Raw genomic sequence first — 19542 nt, forward strand, 5'->3', positions numbered from 1 at the left:
TAAAGGGTATGAGGTTTCTTTTGGGGGTGACGACAGTGTTCTAGCATCAGTTGTGTGATGCTTGTACCACATGTGAATATACTAAAAACCATTTACTTGTACCCTTAAAAAATTGAAGTATAATTTATTTACAGTGTTGTGTTAGTTTCCAGTGTACAGCAAAGTGATTCAGTTGTACATATATATGTCCTTTTTCATATTCTTTTCCATTATAGTTCATTACAAGGTATTGTTATGTATAATTCCTGATGCTTTACGGTAGGATCTTATTGTTTGCTTTATGTGTAGCAGGTAAATGGGATGGTAAGTAAGTGAATTGGATCTTAAGCTGCTACAAAAAAAAATCACATTGATTATCTTGGGGCATGGACGCAGTGATTTGCCTCCTGGTTTTCCACCCTCTTCTGTAATTCCCAGATTTCCAGATGCAATTCTGGATTATTTGTCTAATGGAAACTACGATAAAGTAAAAAACACTGGAAAGCAAGACTGTTCCTAATTGGCCTTTTAACAGAGGAGGCGGTGATGGGCAATCTGCTAACCTTCCTCCTGAGAAAGTGAGTGGAGGCCGGGTCCAGTAATCCTGAAATCAGGGACTGGTTGTCATGGATCGCTGCGTTGTCAGCTGCCGTCACACACAGAAAGTGGCGCAGGGCTATTCTGCAAGTCAAGGAGAAGAAAGCGTCGTTTTTGTCTGGGGTCTCTCAAAAGCAGGATCACATCTCAGGGAGAAGCTGGGGGGTGGGTGGTGCTGTGAAACCTGTGGACGACCGACAGCCAGTTTCTAGTAAAATCTCCTAAGAGGTGTCAGACTCTGCGGCTTGCTAATTTAGGGAAAGCTGTTACTTATATAACTTCCTGTAATTGCTCGGCAGGAGCAGTCGCTAAAAGCCACCCGCTCCTCCTCTTGGCTGAGCAGGGGATACGGGGCCCTCCCCTCCTGGCAGCCTGGATCTCTTCAACCTGTGGGCTTCGTGCTCAGGGGGCAGGCTTTTTAACTGCAACTGAAATGCCATTTTAAACAGAAAACCCCTCCGTCTCTTTTGAAGATGGGAAACTCGTACGCTGGACAGCTGAAGACCACGCGGTTCGAGGAGGTCCTGCACAACTCCATCGAGGCCTCGCTGCGCTCCAACAGCCTGGTACCCAGGCCCATCTTCTCCCAGTTGTACCTGGAAGCAGAGCAGCAGCTTTCCGCTCTAGAAGGTAGGAGATGCGTCTGTGTCCTTCTCTACTGTGTGCAGGAATGTTCGAGATGGGACTTGAAACTTTCCTCTTCTGCTTGGTATAGCAACTGTTGGGTATGGTAGAATGGAATTATTAGGAAACAGAAAGTTGCCTGTGCATCCTTACTTGGCTTAAACTCAAATTGAAGTCTCAGTCATAAAGTTGCAAGCAATGAGATGATTCATTGGACTAGTAGGAGAAAGGAAGGCCCGTGTTAACCTGTTATAAATTGGTTGTTACTTATACTCATGAAAAGTTTTGATGGTCTGACTTGGATAAGTAAAACATTTCAACATATTTTTGACCCTCAGTTATATATATATTTTTTCCTCTGTGATTTGTGGCCCATCTTTGCAAAGGAGTGTAAGTACTTTTCCATGTGATAGCAGTTATGAGAGCCCTCTAGAAACTGTTAAAAGCCAAGAATAAACCCTTATGAGTTTAATGTGTGCCAGCAATAAATTATCTTCGGGCATGGGGATAAGTGTGGGGTTTACTTAATTATCCAGAGAATAAACTGGTTGTATTTTTCAGTTTTTAGTTTGTATTTTTATAGTCATGTATCTTCATGTCCAGAGTTGCCCCACCCCCTTATTTATTGCTGAAGAAGTTGTTTTTGTCGCTTGTCTTCCACTTGAAGTTACCTGGAGACTTCGCTTAGCTTTTGATGTGAAAGACGGCTGTGGTTTACAACAAAAATGAACTTATTACAGAAGCCTGCAGTGTACCAGGTCCTGTCTTAGGGTGGTCGTGGTGTGTGCCTGTGTTCCCGTGTGTGTATGGTTGTGTGTGCAAGGTGGGTGTGAGGAAGGTGGGCTGGGGACGGTTGCATTTTCCAAGGGAAAATGAGGCACTAAGGTCCTCATGATATCTGATCGTCCCTCTCTAGGAGGGAGGCTTTCCTTGTGTCACTCTTTAAAGTGCTTTTACAAAAGTAATCTTGCAAATAGCAGCAGCTAAGGACCTAAAGGAACTGGCTCTGGGTCTGAGAGAAAGTAGATTGTGGTCAAAAGCAGGAGTCAGGAAACCCAAGGGTTCTTTGGCGTTCACATCAAAGTACCAATGATTTCTGGCCCAGGAAGTTTTACTGTGACACTGGGGGGCATTTGAGGAATAACTGGGACATCTTTTACAGTCCATGTTTTCGACTAGCTGAAAGACTTATGAAATATGTATTAAATGATTATTTAACTTCTTACAGTATCAAAAAGTTTAGCTGCTAATGGTAAATGAGCAGTAGTACTCAGGATAAGTACTCATGATCAGCCGTTCTCGTTTCTGATATGAAAACCAGCGCAGGCCCTCTCTATCATTTTCCCATTTGTCTGGCAAGCAGCATAGAGAGACCCTCCTGGATTTTGTTTCTCTAGCGCTGGGAGGAGTGGGGAGGGGGGTTGGTGAAAAGGACTGGTCAATTTGCTAAATGTCCCTATCAGTCAAACACTCAGCTTGAGCTCCTGGTTTCTGCATCATAGAACGTGGTGCACAGGGTTTGTTTGGCCTGTCTGTCTCTCTGTCGGGATCTCTTATCTTATTGCTCTCCTTCCTCAGAGAGTAACATTAGGGATGCTTTTTATGACCAGGGCGCTGGTATACCAAACACCCCAGATCTGTTAACATTTTCTCTATTTGCAAGGGCAGTTCAGAGGGGCCCTGTTACTTTGTTCTCCAAATTAGGGGTATGACCCTTCCTAACAGGGGAGAAACCTTTTATGTGTTATTTTATTTTTTTTTAAAGGAAGGCCAAACAAACCAAACAAATACATCCTTAGAATTTGGGATAAGTGTTTATTAAACAAGATACAGGCAAATCCCTGTCATCCCATCCACTCAGAATGCCATACAGTTTCTTCTCGTGTAAAGAAAACAAAATTTACTCTAAAACATCAATACTTTCATACACCATGGGGTGAAGTGCTGTCATGACATCTCTGGATTCCCATGGTTGAGGTTTTGTTTTTTTTTTTTTCCCATGGTTGAGTTTTAAGATCCTAAGCTCCCAATCCAGTTCGTTTTGTCTAAGACCATTTTAAAGCCCTCATTCCGCCAGAAGACCTTGGTAAACAGTCTGGTTTAGTCTGGCCCTGGTTAGGAAGTCTCCTTGGGCTTGCTGCTGGTTGACAGATTCCATCAAAGACCCTGGAATGTCTGATGTAGACCTTTGACCTTTAATCCCGCTTTCTGGTAAGAAAGTGGGATTTCTTTGCAGTCACTGGATTTTGAGCCCTTTCTTTGCCTTTCGGAGGCTTAAGACCCTCCTCTTTCATTCTTTCCGAGAGTCTGCATTCCTGCTCTTTTTGGTTGAACAGAATAAACATGCAGACATTCCTGTGCGTGCCCTCTGAGCTCTGAAAGCCTGCCTGGCTTTCTCTCCCCTTTTCACTCTAATTGTTGGCTCTTTGCTGTCCCCCTGCTGAGCCCTTGGAGGTGAGTCCCTGGTTCACAGACTAATCTTGATTTTGCAGAGCCTTCCAAGCCACCCACTCTGTAGGCGGCTAAAGGGTGGTTTGAGGTCCCGTGGGGACTGCGCTGCATGGGTGGCGCCTGGGGTCTCGGGGTGACTCTATACCTTCTGCTGAAACCAGCCACGCCTGCATTTAGTGGCAGGAAGGAAGCGTCTGAAAGAGGCTCCAGTGTTTATCCCTCCAACCCCCTTTGTGTTCTTCCTGGGTAATCTTTTTACAGTCTCCCCACCACCTCTGTGTCCTCCAGCCCTAGAGGAAGGATGACACTAGGAATTCTTGCTTACTTCCTGCTGTGACCTTCCCAAGGTCATGGGCCTGGGCTGGCCCGAAATGTTGTTTCTTCTGCCTCTTGTCCCTTCTGGCACCTTTAAAATAAGGCTTCCCTGGTGGCTCAGATGGTAAAGAATCTGCCTGCAATGCAGGAGACCCAAGTGTGATCCCTGGGTCAGGAAGATCCCCTGGAGAAGGGAATGACTACCTACTCCAGCATTCATGCCTGGAGAATCCCATGGACAGAGGAGCCTGGTGGGCTATAGTCCATGGGGTCACAAAGATTTGGACACGACTGAGCGACTAACACCTTTAAAATGGTGAACACCCTGAGGTTATGCTCCCAGCATGCTGTACTGATTAAATCACCCTTGGAATGTTCTGTGCAATGCTGAGGGCCATATTTCCCCACAAAGACTCACAGCTCGAGGTGACCTTCTATAGCCACCTCATCTTAAAGAGGCAGGGTTTGACGCACAGAGAGGTTGAGTGACTTTCCTGTGGCCACACAGACAATGGCAGATCCAGGGACTAAAACTGTGAGTTCCCAGGTTCCTAGTCCGTTTTTCTGCTGCACACGATTTCATCATTAACCGGAAAACACGTCACACACTGAATGGACGGGTTGAGAGCCAAGGGAGGTTAGAGTAGAAGAAATGGCAGCAAAGGGGCTGGCACAAGGGGAAGAGACAGGAGACACAGGAAAGAAAGAAGCAGCTGTCCCTGGCCTCAGGTGTGTAAGGATGCTTGTAACAGCCCTACTGTGTGAAGAAATCTGGGTGCTATTTATTAAATGACATTTAAAGATAGGCAATTTGAGAAAGACTTCTTACCCAAAACATCTCTTAAAACAAGTTTGAAAATTCACTGATGTGGAACCCTTTTGCTCTAGCAGGCTGGGTAAATAAGGGATGTGTGTGTGTGTGCATGCGTGCACTCTGTGTATACGCCAAACGATTGGGAATTACAATGATATGGAAAAAAAACATGAGTAAACTTTTTGGCTAACTCAGTGGTTTCCTGAGTGCTGCCTCTGTGTGTGTGAGACATCCTGCTAGGGGCCTAGATTCCTGAATAACCCAGGGCCCCCCGGCCCCCCAGGAGCTGACCATGTGGGGAAGCCAGCTCCTCTGCTGCGGAGATGGACAGCATGCACGAGGAGAGTGGGGTTTCCCTGGCCAATTGCTGGCTCTCCTGGCCCGTTCCGCATTTGCCATTAGTCCTAAAATGCTATTTCACTTAAGAAGAAAAGTTTCACATAGTCATAAAGTCACTGAGAGGGCCTGGCCCTGTGCTGGCTCGTTTTGTGCATGTGACAACTTCTGGTGTGTTTATATTTCTAATAATGTATATATCTAGTGTTCCCTTGGGGATAAATAATAGCATATAGTTTGACTCCTGTCTTTTTCAACGTAAAGGCTGTTCACACTGTATTTCGGGGTCTAAACCAAGTGATGCCGTTTACGACAAGGACAGCAGCGTGGGCACCAGACACAGCTGGAAACAGGCTGGCTGTGTTGCTGAGCCGGTGGTTGAATCACTGGGTCTCTCTGAACCTCAGTTTCCTTATCTGTAAAATGGTCCCTGGGTTACACTGTGGTTCCTCCCACACAGCTGTTGTTGGAGCACCTGCTGTGTGCAGACTTCATAGCCCTGTTGCTCATGCAGATATATCCAGCTGTGAGCGCTGGGAGGGGATGTGGACCTGTATTTGAAGTCACATGGCCAGGCTTGGAGCCAGAGTCTGTGACCTTGGTCTGAGTGAGCCTCGGCCCTCGCCCCTAGTGAAGAAGGGTGATAGTGCCCGGCTCAAACAGTGTCTCTGAGGACTGGTTAATTCCTAACTAACTAGGGCTCACTGTGTACTCACTTCTGCCTTGGTCATCTCTCCTCTATTCCACGTCTAGGTGGAAGCCGAGTGGACAATGAAGAAGAGGAAGAGGAAGGGGACGGGGGGCTGGAACAGAACTGTCCCCCAAACCCCTACCAGATGCATCCCCCACCTGAAGGATGCTGCACCACGGACGGTGAGATGCCCGCTGCGCTGTGCACTGAGAGCCCCCTGAGCTGTGAGCCGACCCCATGTCCCCAAGATGATGGATGAAGGGGAACCGCCCCATACTTAAGAGCCAGACCTGGCTCCATCCTGGCCCCCCTCTCAGAAGCTTTGAGTAAATGATTTAACTTCTCTGAGCCTCAATTTCTGTGTCTGCAAACTAAGGGCAGGACCACCTGCCCAAAGATGATCAAATGAAAGCTTTACAGGGCTTCTCCCACTCGGTACCACACACAGTGGGTACTACTTCCTGCTTCCTGCTTTGCCCAGGAGCAGACGGGAAAACTAGGAGCCAGTGCCTTGAAAATGGTAAAGCAGATGTCCCTGGAGGAGAATCTTACTAAGGTATAAATACCATCCGGGTTTGCAGGGAAGGCCTCGGGGTCTCAGAGTTGACATTAGCCCATGTTATCCCTGTTGGTCATTAAAGATGAAAAACACAGGGCATGGGGCCACTTGTGCCTTCGGGGAGAGAGATTCCCAGAAAAGCTCCATCCAGATAAATCTCAGCTGTTTCTCTCTTCTTCCTTTTTTCCCTAAGTATTTCTGGACACTTAATTTTTAAATAAGATGCATGTTTAAGGGCTTCCCAAGTAGCGCTAGTGGTAAAGCATCTGTAAAGAGACGAGGGTTTGATTCCTGGATTGGGAAGTCCCCTGGAGGAGGGCATGGCAACCCACTCCAGTATTCTCACCTGGAGAATCCCATGGACAGAGGAGCCTGGCAGGCTACAGTCCGTGGGGTCGTAAAGAGTCAGACTTGACTGAAGCGACTAGCCACGTGCACAGACGTTTAAATGCTCTAAAATACAAAAAGTTCAAGTGTGTAGGGTCCTCCCCTGCTGATGTGACTTCTCTGAGACCATCATTACCATGTCGTCAGCCTGAATTCCTGCCCTTGTCCTGTACCTCATACACGTTAACTGCAGGGTAGAAAAGACATCAAATTATCGCAGTCCCTTATGAATTTTTCATCCACATTTTAATTTACCATCACTTGTCCTCCCATTTCTCCAGTTGACCTTCATTTGTACATTCATGTATGTGTATTGTACGGTAACACCAGTAGTCATAAAAACAGCAAGTAGTTAAGTGTCATGAATGATGATGGTTATAATTTGATCTCTCAGAATTACTTTTATTCATTTTATTTTTTTATTCTACCATTCACTTTATTGTTGTGAATCATGGTAACTGGCAAATGAAGCGCATGTAAGGATAACATACCTAATAATGTTCTCAGAATTAATTTTAGAGTCAGCCCGGTCCAGGGGTGAGGGTGGTTGCTGATAAAATCCAGACTCTTTTCCAGCTTTGCCCGCATGGATCCTGGTTGTGTGGGGCCACTCGCTGGACGGCGTGTGAGCCCTGTTCATCCCTCCTAGGGTTTTGCCAGGCCGGGAAGGACCTGCGTCTGGTCTCCATCTCCAGTGAGCCCATCGACGTCCCCGTGGGCTTCCTCCTGGTGGGCGCCAAGTCCCCCAGCCTGCCCGATCATCTCCTGGTGTGTGCCGTGGACAAGCGGTTCCTGCCGGATGACAACGGGCACAACGCCCTTCTTGGTGAGTTCCTCCTGGGCCCTGCTCTGCAGCTCAGGCTGCATGATGGGTGGGGACAAGGAGGGCAACCTTTCGGCCTCTTCATCAGCACATCCCACAACCCCATTCTGTCCTCATTCTGTGGCCTATTTCTTTGTGGAGTGGAATACGAATGAGATTTGTTTTAAAATGTGACTACCTGGAGCTTTCCCTGGTGGTCCGGGGATTAAGAGTCTGTACTTCCAGTGCAGGGAACGCAAGTTTGATCCTTGGTTGGGGAACTAAATGATACTGTGTAGCATGGCCAAAAAATAAAATGAATAGTGTAAAAATAATGTGACAACTTTCCTGTGGAAAGCCTGTCAGTTAGTACTACTTTTTTTGGTAGATGTGTTCATCAGAACTTTCCTAAGTGCCTACCTGTGTTGGGAATGTAATCCAGACCCCATCCGAGATGCTCTCAGAGGCCAGCAGACACGTGGCAGGAGGAGAATAAGGCTGAGCATGTGTCCCCCTGACCAGGACAGTTCTGTTCTGAGTGACTGCCTGGCACCCTCTACCATTCTCTTCTTTGCTTTACCTTTTGCCTCCCACCAGTCAAGGTCGCCTTGGACCTGTTAATGAACTTGCCTGAGGGTGCGTGAGTAAAGGAATGCGGCCAGGATTCAGACTCAGGTCTTCCTGGCTCCATATCGTTCCTTTAGCTACTGCATCCCACAGGCCCTCAGTGGGTCAGGGTCAGCCTAAGGAAGCTGTCGTTTTGAACTTTGGAACCACTGCTGGCCCATGGGATCCCCAATGTCAGTGCAGAGTCGAGGCCAAGCCATACCAAGCCTGTCTCCTGTTGGTTCAAACATTTATTGAGCTCTTACTGAATGCCTGACCCTGAGCTCAGCACACTCCCCCATAAGTGGAGCAAAAGAGGGGGAGCAAAGTAGGTTTGGGCCGAGAGCTCAGTGAGCTGGCTCCAGCCCTGTGTCTGACCACAGGCTGCTGTGTGACCCTGGGCCTCTGTGTCCTCGTCCAGAGAGTGGGCAAGTGCTTTCCACATGGCCCCTCACCTGGCCTGGCGTCTCCTTGGCAGGAGAGCTGGGCAGGCCGGAGGGCTGGTACTGATCTGTCTAGCTGAGATGTAGCCTCAGAAATAATCTTCGTGGCAGAAGCAAGTTTGACTGTGAGAGTTTATGGGAAAAACTTCTAGGTTGAACTTCTCCTGCTGGCCCCCAATTCCTTCTGTGCTTTCCCCGTGGACAAACATTTAAACCTCAGTTTTACGCTTGATATGCCCCCAAATCTGGGTAGGTAGACACACTTTCAGTTCAGTTTACTTGCTCAGTTGTGTCCGACTCTTTGCGACCCCGTGGACTGCAGCACGCCAGGCCTCCCTGTTCATCACCAACTCCCAGAGTTTACTCAAACTCATGTCCATTGAGTCGGTGATGCCATCCAACCATCTCATCCTCTGTCGTCCCCTTCTCCTCCTGCCTTCAATCTTTCCCAGCATCAGGGTCTTTTCCAATGAGCCAGTTCTTCACATCAGGTGGCCCAAGTATTGGAGTTTCAGCTTCAGCATCAGTCCTTCCAATGAATATTCAGGACTGATTTCCTTTAGGATGGACTGTTGGATCTCCTACACACTTTAGTGGATATTTATTGAGGACATTTTATGTCTGAGTCTCTGTGCAAAGGACTGAAGGTGAGTCTCTGTGCAGAGGATTGAAGGATGGAGGTGGGAGAGCAAGGCTTGACCCAGAGAAGAAAAAGAAATGGTTCCTGCCACAAGGGCCAGGGGGGGCATGATGGTGTGTACACCCTGAAACCTAGCAGATGACTGCTCACTGGAGGGACAGACACGACTCTGGGGCAACGACCAGAGGGAGAAATGGTTTTGGCAGGTTTTTTCTTAAGGCAGTTCTATGTGCTTATTTTAACCAGTTTTTGAAAGCAAGAATAATCTAGGAAATTTACTCCACCAAGGAAGCTCATTGCATCTGAGTCATTGCATCTCAGAGTGAATTTGCTTATCAAGGCCGCTCAGGACAGAATGAGTGGGGAAGACGGACTGGTGACTTGGTTAGCGTTTGATCTGGCCGTGGCTGGGAGCTTGCCTGAATTCCTTCCCTTTGTGACTGTAAAGGAATTGTGAGGGCAGTAAATCTAGGAGGCTCTATGTCTCGAAATGCAGAGGCAAGAATCTTTCAGTTCATTCACCACTGTCCTGAGAACAGCTTCAGCCCCCCGGGCGGGAAGCGTAGAGGAAGTGGGGTCTTTGTTAATTGCTTGCCAAAAAGCCATCGGAGGTGGGTAACAAGGGCCGGCTGGTAATAACCCATGCTTTCTTCTTTTAAAATAACTTTATACTCTCAGCTTGCACACTTAGCACTGTTTAGGTTTCCTGCAATTAACCCTGATGGCTGCACAGAGCACGGTGGCCCAGCACCCCTCTGAGGCCGGGGTTCAGCACTTTTTAGTGACCTATAAAGGGGAGGCTCTGGAGTATCTTAGGAGAAAGTAACAGCTTTAAAACCCCCGCCGCCCCGCCCCCCCCGCCCCCGGCCATAACTTATAGCGAAAGGAGTGCTGGTTTTAGTGACTTTGAATCAACTGAGAGATTTCAGTCTGTGAAAGTGAAAAGACTAAAATGTAGGTGTGTGTTCCAGTTGTCTGCTAGTAATTCATCGAAACTAGCTGATGGCTAAGACGAAGGAGAGGAAACCATCTATTACAGCTGTGCATGTGCTTGCTAAGTCGCTTTAGTCGCGTCTGACTCTTTGTGAGCCCATGCATGTAGCCTACCAAGCTCCTCTGTCCATGGGATTCTCCAGGCAAGAATACTGGAGTGGGTTGCCATGCCCTCCTCCAGGGGAATCTTCCTGACACAGGGATCGAACCCGCATCTCTTACATCTCCTGCCTTGGCTGGCAGGTTCTTTTCCACTAGCACCACCTGGGAAGCGTCCATCTATTACAGCTGGAATGTTCATTTCTGAGATGAGAGTAAATGAGCCGTTTGTTCGTCTGGCAGACAAATAATTATGCGTTTATTATTATTCATAGTAATAAATAACTGAAGGTGGACTTTAAGTTCAGCCTGGGGCCCCAAAACCAAGTGGCACTTGGTCCTTTCTGGAAGCTCAGGGCCGTGGGAGGACACAGGCCAACCAAGACTTCCCTCAGAGATCCACATGCATGGCCACAGAAATCGAACTTCTGGGAAATCTCTGGGCAGCAGGCTCTCACTGAGAGCTTAAGATGCTGTGGGATCCCCAAGGATGCACCGACTTCTGGGATGAGAGTGTCTCAGAGGGTGTCACCGGTGACGCACTTGGGTCCTGAAAAATGGGTGGATTACCAGTTGGAGAAAGACAGCGGCAGCAAGTGAACCTAAATAGCAGTCACTGTACTGATTACTTCTCATGTGCCAATGACTGCTGGAGTTAAAATGGAGTGAGTGAGTGAGTGAGGTGGGTGTGTTACTACCTAGCACTGAGATATGAAGAAACAGAGGCATGTGCGATAGAATGAGGTGTCTTGTCCTTACTGCCCCGGGAGGGCCAAGGTTTCCACTTTGATTTCTGAACCACAAGGAGGAGCCCCTTCTGGTCTGTGGCCCTCCCTCCCTGCCTCTGGAATGGAGCTGTGGTCCCACAGCCCACATTTGTCATGGGATGAAGGCCTGTAACCTGTTTAGCTGTTTCTGGGAAGGGATGGCAGTGCTGGCCTTGGCGAGGTGCTTGGAGCATCCTTGGATTTGCAGTTCTGTTTCCTATTCATTGTCTTTTGTTTGACCCCAGGGTCAGGATCCCTTCCAGGGAGCTTGGAAGGTTTCTCAGGGCCTCCTTCTTGGATGGCAGTTGCACTGCTCAAGCTTCCCGGGTTGAAGACAAAAGAAAAAATAAAAACGTTAGATTATAAACTAGGAAGCATTAGAAACATGAAAACATTAGAAAACAAAAGCACATCAAAGCTGTGCAGAGAGGCTAAGTGTTCGCTCTGCTAGTTGCTTTGTCTCCTCTCTGCTCCTTCCCTCCCGGTGTTTGCTGACTGTTTCTCCTGTTCTGGGCACTAGTTTGTATATGTAAACTAATGCACACAGATACAACCCATACCTCCCTGTGGACATACATGCTCCTGGTCCTGTGGAAGGATGCGGATAGTTATAGGGGAAAATACAGACGTTAATAACTCTAACACTAAGGAAGAAGTTATAAGAACTGTCAGCAATATAAAGTCCAGCATAGCAGTAGGAGGGATGGGAGATAAAGCAGGAGATGAGGGTGGTAGGCATTGGGGGCAGCCCTGGAGGGCATGCTTGTTCATCCACACTACGTTCTCACGCTAGAATCGAATGCATCACTCTCTGGATCTACTCTGGACAACCACTTAGCCCCTCTGGCTCTCAGGTTTCCCCAAGGAAGGTTCAGCTGTCCTGACCAACTGGTGGTTGCCTCAGTTAAGCTGGGTGCTCCATCTGGGTGAGAGTGAATGGCAAGAACACCATTGGTTTTCTCTGCATGTCAGTTTCCTTCGTGTCCCTCTAACAACAAGTAAACTTAGAGCACCGTGTTGGCATTTTTTTGGTATCTTAATCTATTCAGGAGGGATTCAGTCCTGAGTGTTCATTGAAAGGACTGATGCTGAAGCTGAAGCTCCAATCCTTTGGCCACCTGATGCAAAGTGCTGACTCATTTGAAAAGACCCTGATGCTGGAAAGATTGAAGGCAGGAGAAGAGGACGACAGAGGATGAGATGGTTGGATGGCATCACTGACTCAATGGATCTGAGTATGAGTAAACTCTGGGAATTGGTGATGGACAGGGAGGCTTGGAGTGCTGCAGTCCATGGGGTCACAAAGAGTCGGACACAACTGAGCGACTGAACTGAACTGAACTGAACTGAATCTATTCAGTACAGAGGGGATAGGTGTCTGGAAGGAAAAACTAACTTGTGCCTGCCTTCTTAGACCAAGAGATTTGTCCTTATTTTTAATGCCTTTTAAGGAGTATTAAACTTGCTTACAATAGAGTGAAAATCCAGGTTTCTGTAATGTTTGTTGTTCGGTCGCTAAGTCATGTCTGACTCTTTGTGACTGCATGGACTGCACCATGCCAAGCTCCCCTGTCCTTCACTATCTCCCAGAGTTTTCTCAGATTTTTATCCATTGAGTCGGTGATGCTCTCTAACCATCTCATCTCTGACATCCCCTTCTGTTTTCACCTTCAATCTTTCCCAGCATCAGGGTCTTTTCCAGTGAGTCAGCTCTTCGCATCAGGTGGCCAAAGGATTGGAGCTTCAGCTTCAGCATCAGTCCTTCTAATGAATATTCAGGGTTGATTTCCTTTAGGATAGACTGGTTGGATCTCCTTGCAATCCAAGGAGCCCTCAAGAGTCTTCTCCAACACCACAATTCGAAAGCACCAATTCTTCAGCTCTCAACCTTGTTTGTGGTTCAACTTTCATATCCATACATGACTACTGGAAAAACCATAGCTTTGACTATTCAGACCTTTGTCAGCAAAGTGATGTCTCTGCTTTTTAATATGGTGTCTAGGTTTGTCTAGCTTTTCTTCCAGGAGCAAGTGTCTTTTAATTTCATAGCTGCAGTCACTGTCCACCTCTGTGGACAGTTTTGGAGCCCGAGAAAATGAAGTCCGTCATATTTCTGTAATATAGACATTTTCTTTCTCTATGGGGAAATGTTTTGAACCTTTACTAACTGCTGTTATTTTGGACAGTAGTAGCCAGAGGCCTCAGGACTATCCCTTTTAAAAGCAGAGCTTATGCACAAAACCCTTTGGCCCTCCTGGCCTATATCAAGATGCCCTTTGTACACTTGTCAGCTAGAGGATAAGATAAAACAAATTAGTCTCAGCTTCAGGGTCCCTCCTGCCAAAGGACTTGGTTGCATAGAAACCAGACGTACCAGTGAGCAAGGCAAGGTCATAGGGAAGGCCTTTGCGAGACAGTGAGCTTAAAGCAGAACAGTCTATCAGGCACAAAAGCTAAACCATCACGTTTTTCTTCTATTAACCAACAGTTCTATTGAGTCCAGTCTAAATGGACTTCATGGCTTGTATGAGTTTTTTAAGCATGTTCTCTGGATTTTAATAGTTCATAAGAGCTGGTTTTGTTATCCCCTCTGGAAGGCAGCCTCCCCAGAGCCTCAGAGCTGTGCTCTGTGGTCTCCCAGAAAGGCTCCCTTGGTCTCGGGCAGCAGGAACTTGTACAAGCAGTCAACTTCTAGACGAGAGGCTTCACCACAGCTGCTGGGCCCAGATTTCACTCTCCACGATCTGGCCACCTGTGGTGAAGCCTTGATTTCCGCTACGCATAGGGTCTACTTCCTTGATTCCTGGAGGGAATTTTGGACTCTCAAGAGGGCTCTCGGTGTATGCAGTCTCAGTGGTCTAATTGCTTTGAGATTCTGTGATTGGCTGGCGCTGAAGACCATGGTGTGTGTGTGCTAAGTCACTTGAGTCGTGTCGGACTCTTTGTGATGCTATGGGCTATAGCCCGCCAGGCTCCTCTGTCCATAGGATTCTCCAGGCAAGAATGTGGAGTGAGTTGCCATTTCCTTCTCCAGGGGATCTTCTCCACCCAGGGGTTGAACCTGTGTCTCCTGCCTTGGCAGGCAGTTTTGTTACCCCTGAACCACCTGGGAAACATAATTTCAAGTACTTAAGGCTTGTACTTACTTATACTTTAATCAAAGCTCTTCCCTCCACCTCCATCCCCACCAACTAGAAACACTTTGTGTGCATATTACATACACAGAATATAGTCACTTTATTTCTGCTGGTGATGCTCAAACATCAAATAATTCCTTAATTCATGTGTTGGACTACAGTATAAACATTTATTGTTTATTCACTAAGTCATGTCTGACTCTTTTGTGACCCTATGGACTATAGCCCATGAAGCTCCTCTATCCATGAGATTTTCCAGGTAAGAACACTGGAGTGGGTTGTCATGACCTCCTGCAGGGGATCTTCCTGGCCCAGGGATCGAACCTGCATCTCTCATGTCTCTGGCATTGGCAGGTGGTTTCTTTACCACAAGCACCATCTGAGAAGCCCAAAGACCATGGGGACACACCACATTATTGCAGGTGCTCAGTTAGTGTGGACAGATGAATGGGATGGTTCTTATCCTGTCCCATAGGAGGCACAGGCTTTAAATGTGCTCCTAAGCAAGTGCCGTCTTCCATGCTTGCCTGGGCTCATCTCTATGACCCAGCATCTCCTTGGTTAAGCTGTTTTGTTTGTGTCAAGGTCATCTTGACCCCTGGACCTGCGTGAGCTGACAGCGACCTTTGCCTCCTGGACCTCTCTGGTTGGTGGTTCAGGATGTGAATGTGTAGTGAACGGTGGTTCACTTGGGGGGGATGACACTTGGGTGTTGGGGGGGGGCGATGATCATGGTTTGTTTGCTCCCCTAGGTTTCTCTGGGAATTGTGTGGGCTGTGGCAAGAAGGGCTTCTGTTACTTCACGGAATTCTCCAATCACATCAACCTGAAGCTGACCACGCAGCCCAAGAAGCAGAAACACTTGAAGTACTACCTGGTCCGCAACGCCCAGGGGGCTCTGACCAAAGGGCCTCTCATTTGCTGGAAAGGCTCAGGTGAGCAAGCTCTGTGGGGTGGGCCCTGTGAAGGGGGCACCTCCAGGCCAGCCAGGGGCCTGTTGGCCCGATTCTGGGCTGAGACTGCTCTGCAGTGCACGTGGTGGGCAAGAGGTCAGCCCTACGAAATCAAAATGCAGTGTCGCCCTCCGGGCGTCCAGTTTATAGCATCAGTCTAATTGTATGGGTTCTTTGAACGCTGACACAGGGCCACATGGTGTGGGGTCTTCTTGTGGTAAGTATCTGGGGCAAGATTCTCAACCGGGGGTGATTCTTTCCCCCAGGGATATTTGGCGATGTCTGGAAACACTGTTAACCATTGTGACTACAGGGAGCCCCTGGCATCTCATAGGTGGAGGCCAAGGATGCCGTGCCTGGGGCAGCCCTCTGCAGAGAATTGTGCAGCCCGCTGTCAATGGTGCTGAAGTTGAGAAGCCCCGACTTAGAGAAAGCTGAGCCCAGAGAGCCTGCCTCCCTGCCCCACAGCCCTGTCAACCACGAACAGAAAAGATCAGCTTCCTGGGGCTGGGGTTGGCAGAAGAGAGCAGGCTCCAGCTTTAGGAAGGGCCTCCCTCCATCCTTCTCTTCTGTCGCCCTGTATCCTCCTGGCTGTAGTCAGCGCTGGAGACAGAGGGAGGGGCTGGATTTTCCAGACCCCACTGAGATGCCCCTTCTCCCATCAACCAACTGTGGAGGGACGTGTCTTAGAAGGGTTCCCAGCGAGGTGCCCAGGAGAGACAGCCTGTTGTCCCTCACTTGTCTGTGTTGGTGCTCTCTGGTCACCTGGAATATCCCAGCCAGCTTCTGTGAGTAGAAAAAAGGGGCTTCAGGAGGAGCTGGTTCTAGGCGTTCACCCCCTGTCCCCTCCCATCACTCTTCTCCCTGTCCCTTTTTTTTGCTTGCAAAAAAGTTGCTCAGTCATGTCCGACTCTTTGCGACCCTATGGACAGTAGCCCACCAGGCTCCTCTCTCCTTGGGATTCTCCAGGCAAGAATATTGGAGTGGGTTGCCACATCCCTCAATAAATATTTCTTGAGCTCCTACCATATACATGCCTGTCATTTTGTAGGTCCCGAAGAGGAGGTGGTTCTTCCCCTTGTGGGACCAGCCAAGAGTCCTTGATCACTTGCTATGACAAAGCCCCTCTCAGGTTCGATACCTCACTGGGAGGTAATCTTCCCAATGGAGAGTGATTTAGGGGGTGGAGGAAAGTATTAGCTCTGCCTTTGTTATTGTTGTGTTAGCTGCTCAGTCGTGTCCGACTCTTTGAGACCCCGTGGAGTGCAGTCTGTCAGGCTCCTCTGTCTGTGAAATTCCCCAGGCAAGAATACTGGAGTGGGTTGCCATGCCCTCCTCCAGGGGATTGTTCAGACCCAGGGATGGAGCCCGTGTCTCCTACACTGAAGGCAGATTCTTTCCGTTTGGGCCACCAGGGAAGCCCAGCTATTCCTTCACCTTTGAGTAATGCTGTTCGTCCCTTGGACTTGAAGCTTTCATTTGCATCATGTGTTTTTCCTGTAATGCTATTCGTCCCTGGACTTGGAGCTCTTGTTTGCATCATGTGTTTTTCCCTTCTTCCCAAATGGTCACCACTGCTCCTCCTGCTGGCAAGAGGACTGTCCCTCAAGTGGCTTCCCCAGAGACCGAGCCTGGGGAATGGCCCCCACCCCAGCCACTCCCCCCCCCCCCCCCCCGCCCGGCTGCACCAAAGCATCAATGGGGAAGGTGTTGGCACCCTTGCGGTTATCTCGGCGCCTGGCTCTCCCGCAGGCCGAGTTCTGGCCTCGGAGGTCATCGGTCGCTGTTGGGGAGGAGCAGGAGCTGCCTGTGACGAGTGCCTCTTCCCCCGCAGAGTTCAGAAGCCGGCAGGCGTCCGTGGGTGCGTGCTCCAGCTCTCTGTTCCCGCCGCTGGACAGCTCTGGGCCGCTGGCCCCCTTCCCTGGCGAGCCTGGTCCCGGGACAACCCCGAGCGCCCCGCTGGGAGCCCCGCAGGCAGGTGAGGTGGTGCACAGCACTGGAGGTGCTGGGAGTCGGTTTTAGTTTCCCCAACTGAAAAATGGAGGCGCGAAAATGCTTGCTTAGGCTATCACGGGCAGTAGGGTTTGATAGCAGGTATTTCTGCTTCGTGAACTTGGCCATGCAAAACACACCTGATAAGCACGACAGCTGATGGCAAGTAGACAGCAACCTCCTTCCCAAGGGCTCTGGCGGGGGGTTGGTGGTTGGGGGTCCTCCTGCCCAGGGGGGTCTGCTGAGGGGCCCTGGGCCCCTGCTGCCCGTGGTTCAGCAACCACAGCGAAAAGGCTGAGCGGGGAATGCACTCCCCCCAGAGGCCCCCTGTCCCCCTTCCAGTGCTGCCGCCTCCTCACTGAGAGATTTGGGGCAGCTCATTTTAACTCTGTGACTCTCCGTTTCCTCTGTACACTTGGAGAGAATCTTTTCTGTCTAATTTGCAGGGTGATTATAAAAATTAAACGTGATGACAGTGATAGCAAATACTTACTGCTTGCAACCTCTGTTAACTCCCGTCATCCTCACAGTGGCTCTAATATTACCCCCACCCTCTAGATGAGAAGGTGGACGCACAGGGAGCGGGTGTAACATTCAGGAAGGTTGTACCACGAGTTCGAGGCAGCGTGGGGCTCAGACAGGGGTCGTCTGGCTTCAGAGCCGCCACCTCGACATAGGGGATGTTCGGTGCTCCTCCTGACTCTGGAGTACCCTCCACACCATTCTGGCCCATGTTGGTGACTTAGAGCAGAGCCCACAATTGCCCCCAGAATCCTCCAGCAGCCCGGGGAGTCCCAGATCCTATACGTAGCCTGACCCTGGGCGACGGCAAACCCGACTGCTTTCCTGAGCATGTTTGATGTGACCCTGAACCCGGGAGGGTGAGGGAGAGGGTGGGAGGAGGGTGGAGCAGGTGCAGGGGTGCTCCTGGAATCCTGGGACCCCCACGGGCCCTTCTCTCACCAGGTGTGCTCAGTGGAGCATGTGTGGGAGCGTGTGTCCCGTGTGTGCACGTGTGTGCGTGTGTGTGCATGCATGTCCATGTGTGTCTGCTTTCTCAGGAGGCTGGGGGTGGACAGATTCACTGTCAAGAGTCCTGACCCCTGACGGGCCGCATCAGTGGAAAGCTAATTTGTTAAACAGAGGGAGAGCTGTTTCCTGCTTGCTGGGCTCCCGGAGCGTCCCATGGTCTCCCCTCTTTGTCTCTGCTCTCAGGACCAGCCCCCGATCACTCCGCCCTAACTGCTGCCCTGGGTCCAGCTGTTTTCAACGGCAAAGATTCCCCGAAGCACCAGCCGCTGGTGAAGAATCGCCTGTCTGCAGTGCCGCGCCCCTCGGCCTTAGGTAACCTTGACCGTCCTGTTTGGAGGAGGCGGGGGGCACTTGCCCTGCTCTGGGCCAAGGCGGTGGCGGGTGGGGGAAACGGGAGCCACCGCGCCGGGGCCCCTGAGCCTCCTGAATTTGGAATGAGTCAGGCTGGATCAGCAGACACCTCCTGCGTCTCTGGGAGTGTGTCCAGCCTCCAGTGCTGGGGGAGTCTCTGGGAGTGTGTCCAGCCTCCAGTGCTGCGGGTAGGTAGGCACATGGCTTCTGCCCCCAATCTGGGTGATGGGTGTGCGCCAGGACGAAGTGGGAGCCCGTTATGAGTGGTGATCTGTCGCCCTCTGGGCTGGTGACGTTCCCAGGAACAGTCTTTGTCACGTGTCCTGGGAGCCCAGTTACTGCGTGGAGCCTGGCCTGGAGGGTGCCATGGGTGCTGGTAGAGACAGGGGGCTTGCACCATTAAGGGCACAGCTGGAGCCTCGGAGTCCTGTGCCTGAGGCCTGCTCTGGGCAGGGGGGCCTCTGTTTCAAGAAACCGCTTCTGAAGCTACGCGGAGTGTGTGACACGGATTTGGGGGCTCAGTGGTTCTCAGCGGAAATGCTGCCCCCCACGGGACGGGACGGGGTGGGGGCGGGGTGGGGAGGGGAAGGTAGGAAATGTGCAGAGTTCCTTTCTGCGTAGTCCCAGCTTGGGGCCTGGGTGTTGCAGTGCCTGCAGGGAGTGGGTACAGTGAAGGCTTGTCTCTCTCCAAATGCCAAATAGGGTCCCCCTTCCCAGCACCAGGACACATGGCCAGAAATGGTTGGTCCACAGGGGCAGCTCCTGGTGACATCGTTTTGGGAAAGCTTTGGGGAAGATCCTCTGGAGGAGGGCATGGCAACCCACTCCAATGTTCTTACCTGGGGAATCCCCATGGATAGAGGAGCCTGGCGGGCTACAGTCCATAGGGCGGTAACGTCAGACACAACAGGAGTGACTTAGCACGCACGCATGAGGAGCTTAGAGTCTGTGTAGAGGCAGTTAGCACCCCAAAA

The 19542-nt window shown here is 49.9% G+C and overlaps 1 protein-coding gene across 1 annotated transcript in view; it reads left to right on the forward strand.

The window, feature by feature from the left end:
* The first annotated feature begins 1049 nt into the window (after window positions 1–1049).
* GREB1 (growth regulating estrogen receptor binding 1) overlaps window positions 1050–19542 on the forward strand; it is a 66919-nt gene continuing 48426 nt past the window's right edge. Inside the window, exons 1-6 of the mRNA XM_065927189.1 lie at window positions 1050–1206; window positions 5870–5989; window positions 7403–7579; window positions 14993–15175; window positions 17028–17171; window positions 18401–18529. Of these exons, the coding sequence (XP_065783261.1) occupies window positions 1050–1206; window positions 5870–5989; window positions 7403–7579; window positions 14993–15175; window positions 17028–17171; window positions 18401–18529 (910 nt within the window). The remainder of the gene's footprint in view (window positions 1207–5869; window positions 5990–7402; window positions 7580–14992; window positions 15176–17027; window positions 17172–18400; window positions 18530–19542) is intronic.

Source organism: Muntiacus reevesi, chromosome 3 (assembly GCF_963930625.1).
Source record: "Muntiacus reevesi chromosome 3, mMunRee1.1, whole genome shotgun sequence".
NCBI lineage: Eukaryota > Metazoa > Chordata > Mammalia > Artiodactyla > Cervidae > Muntiacus > Muntiacus reevesi.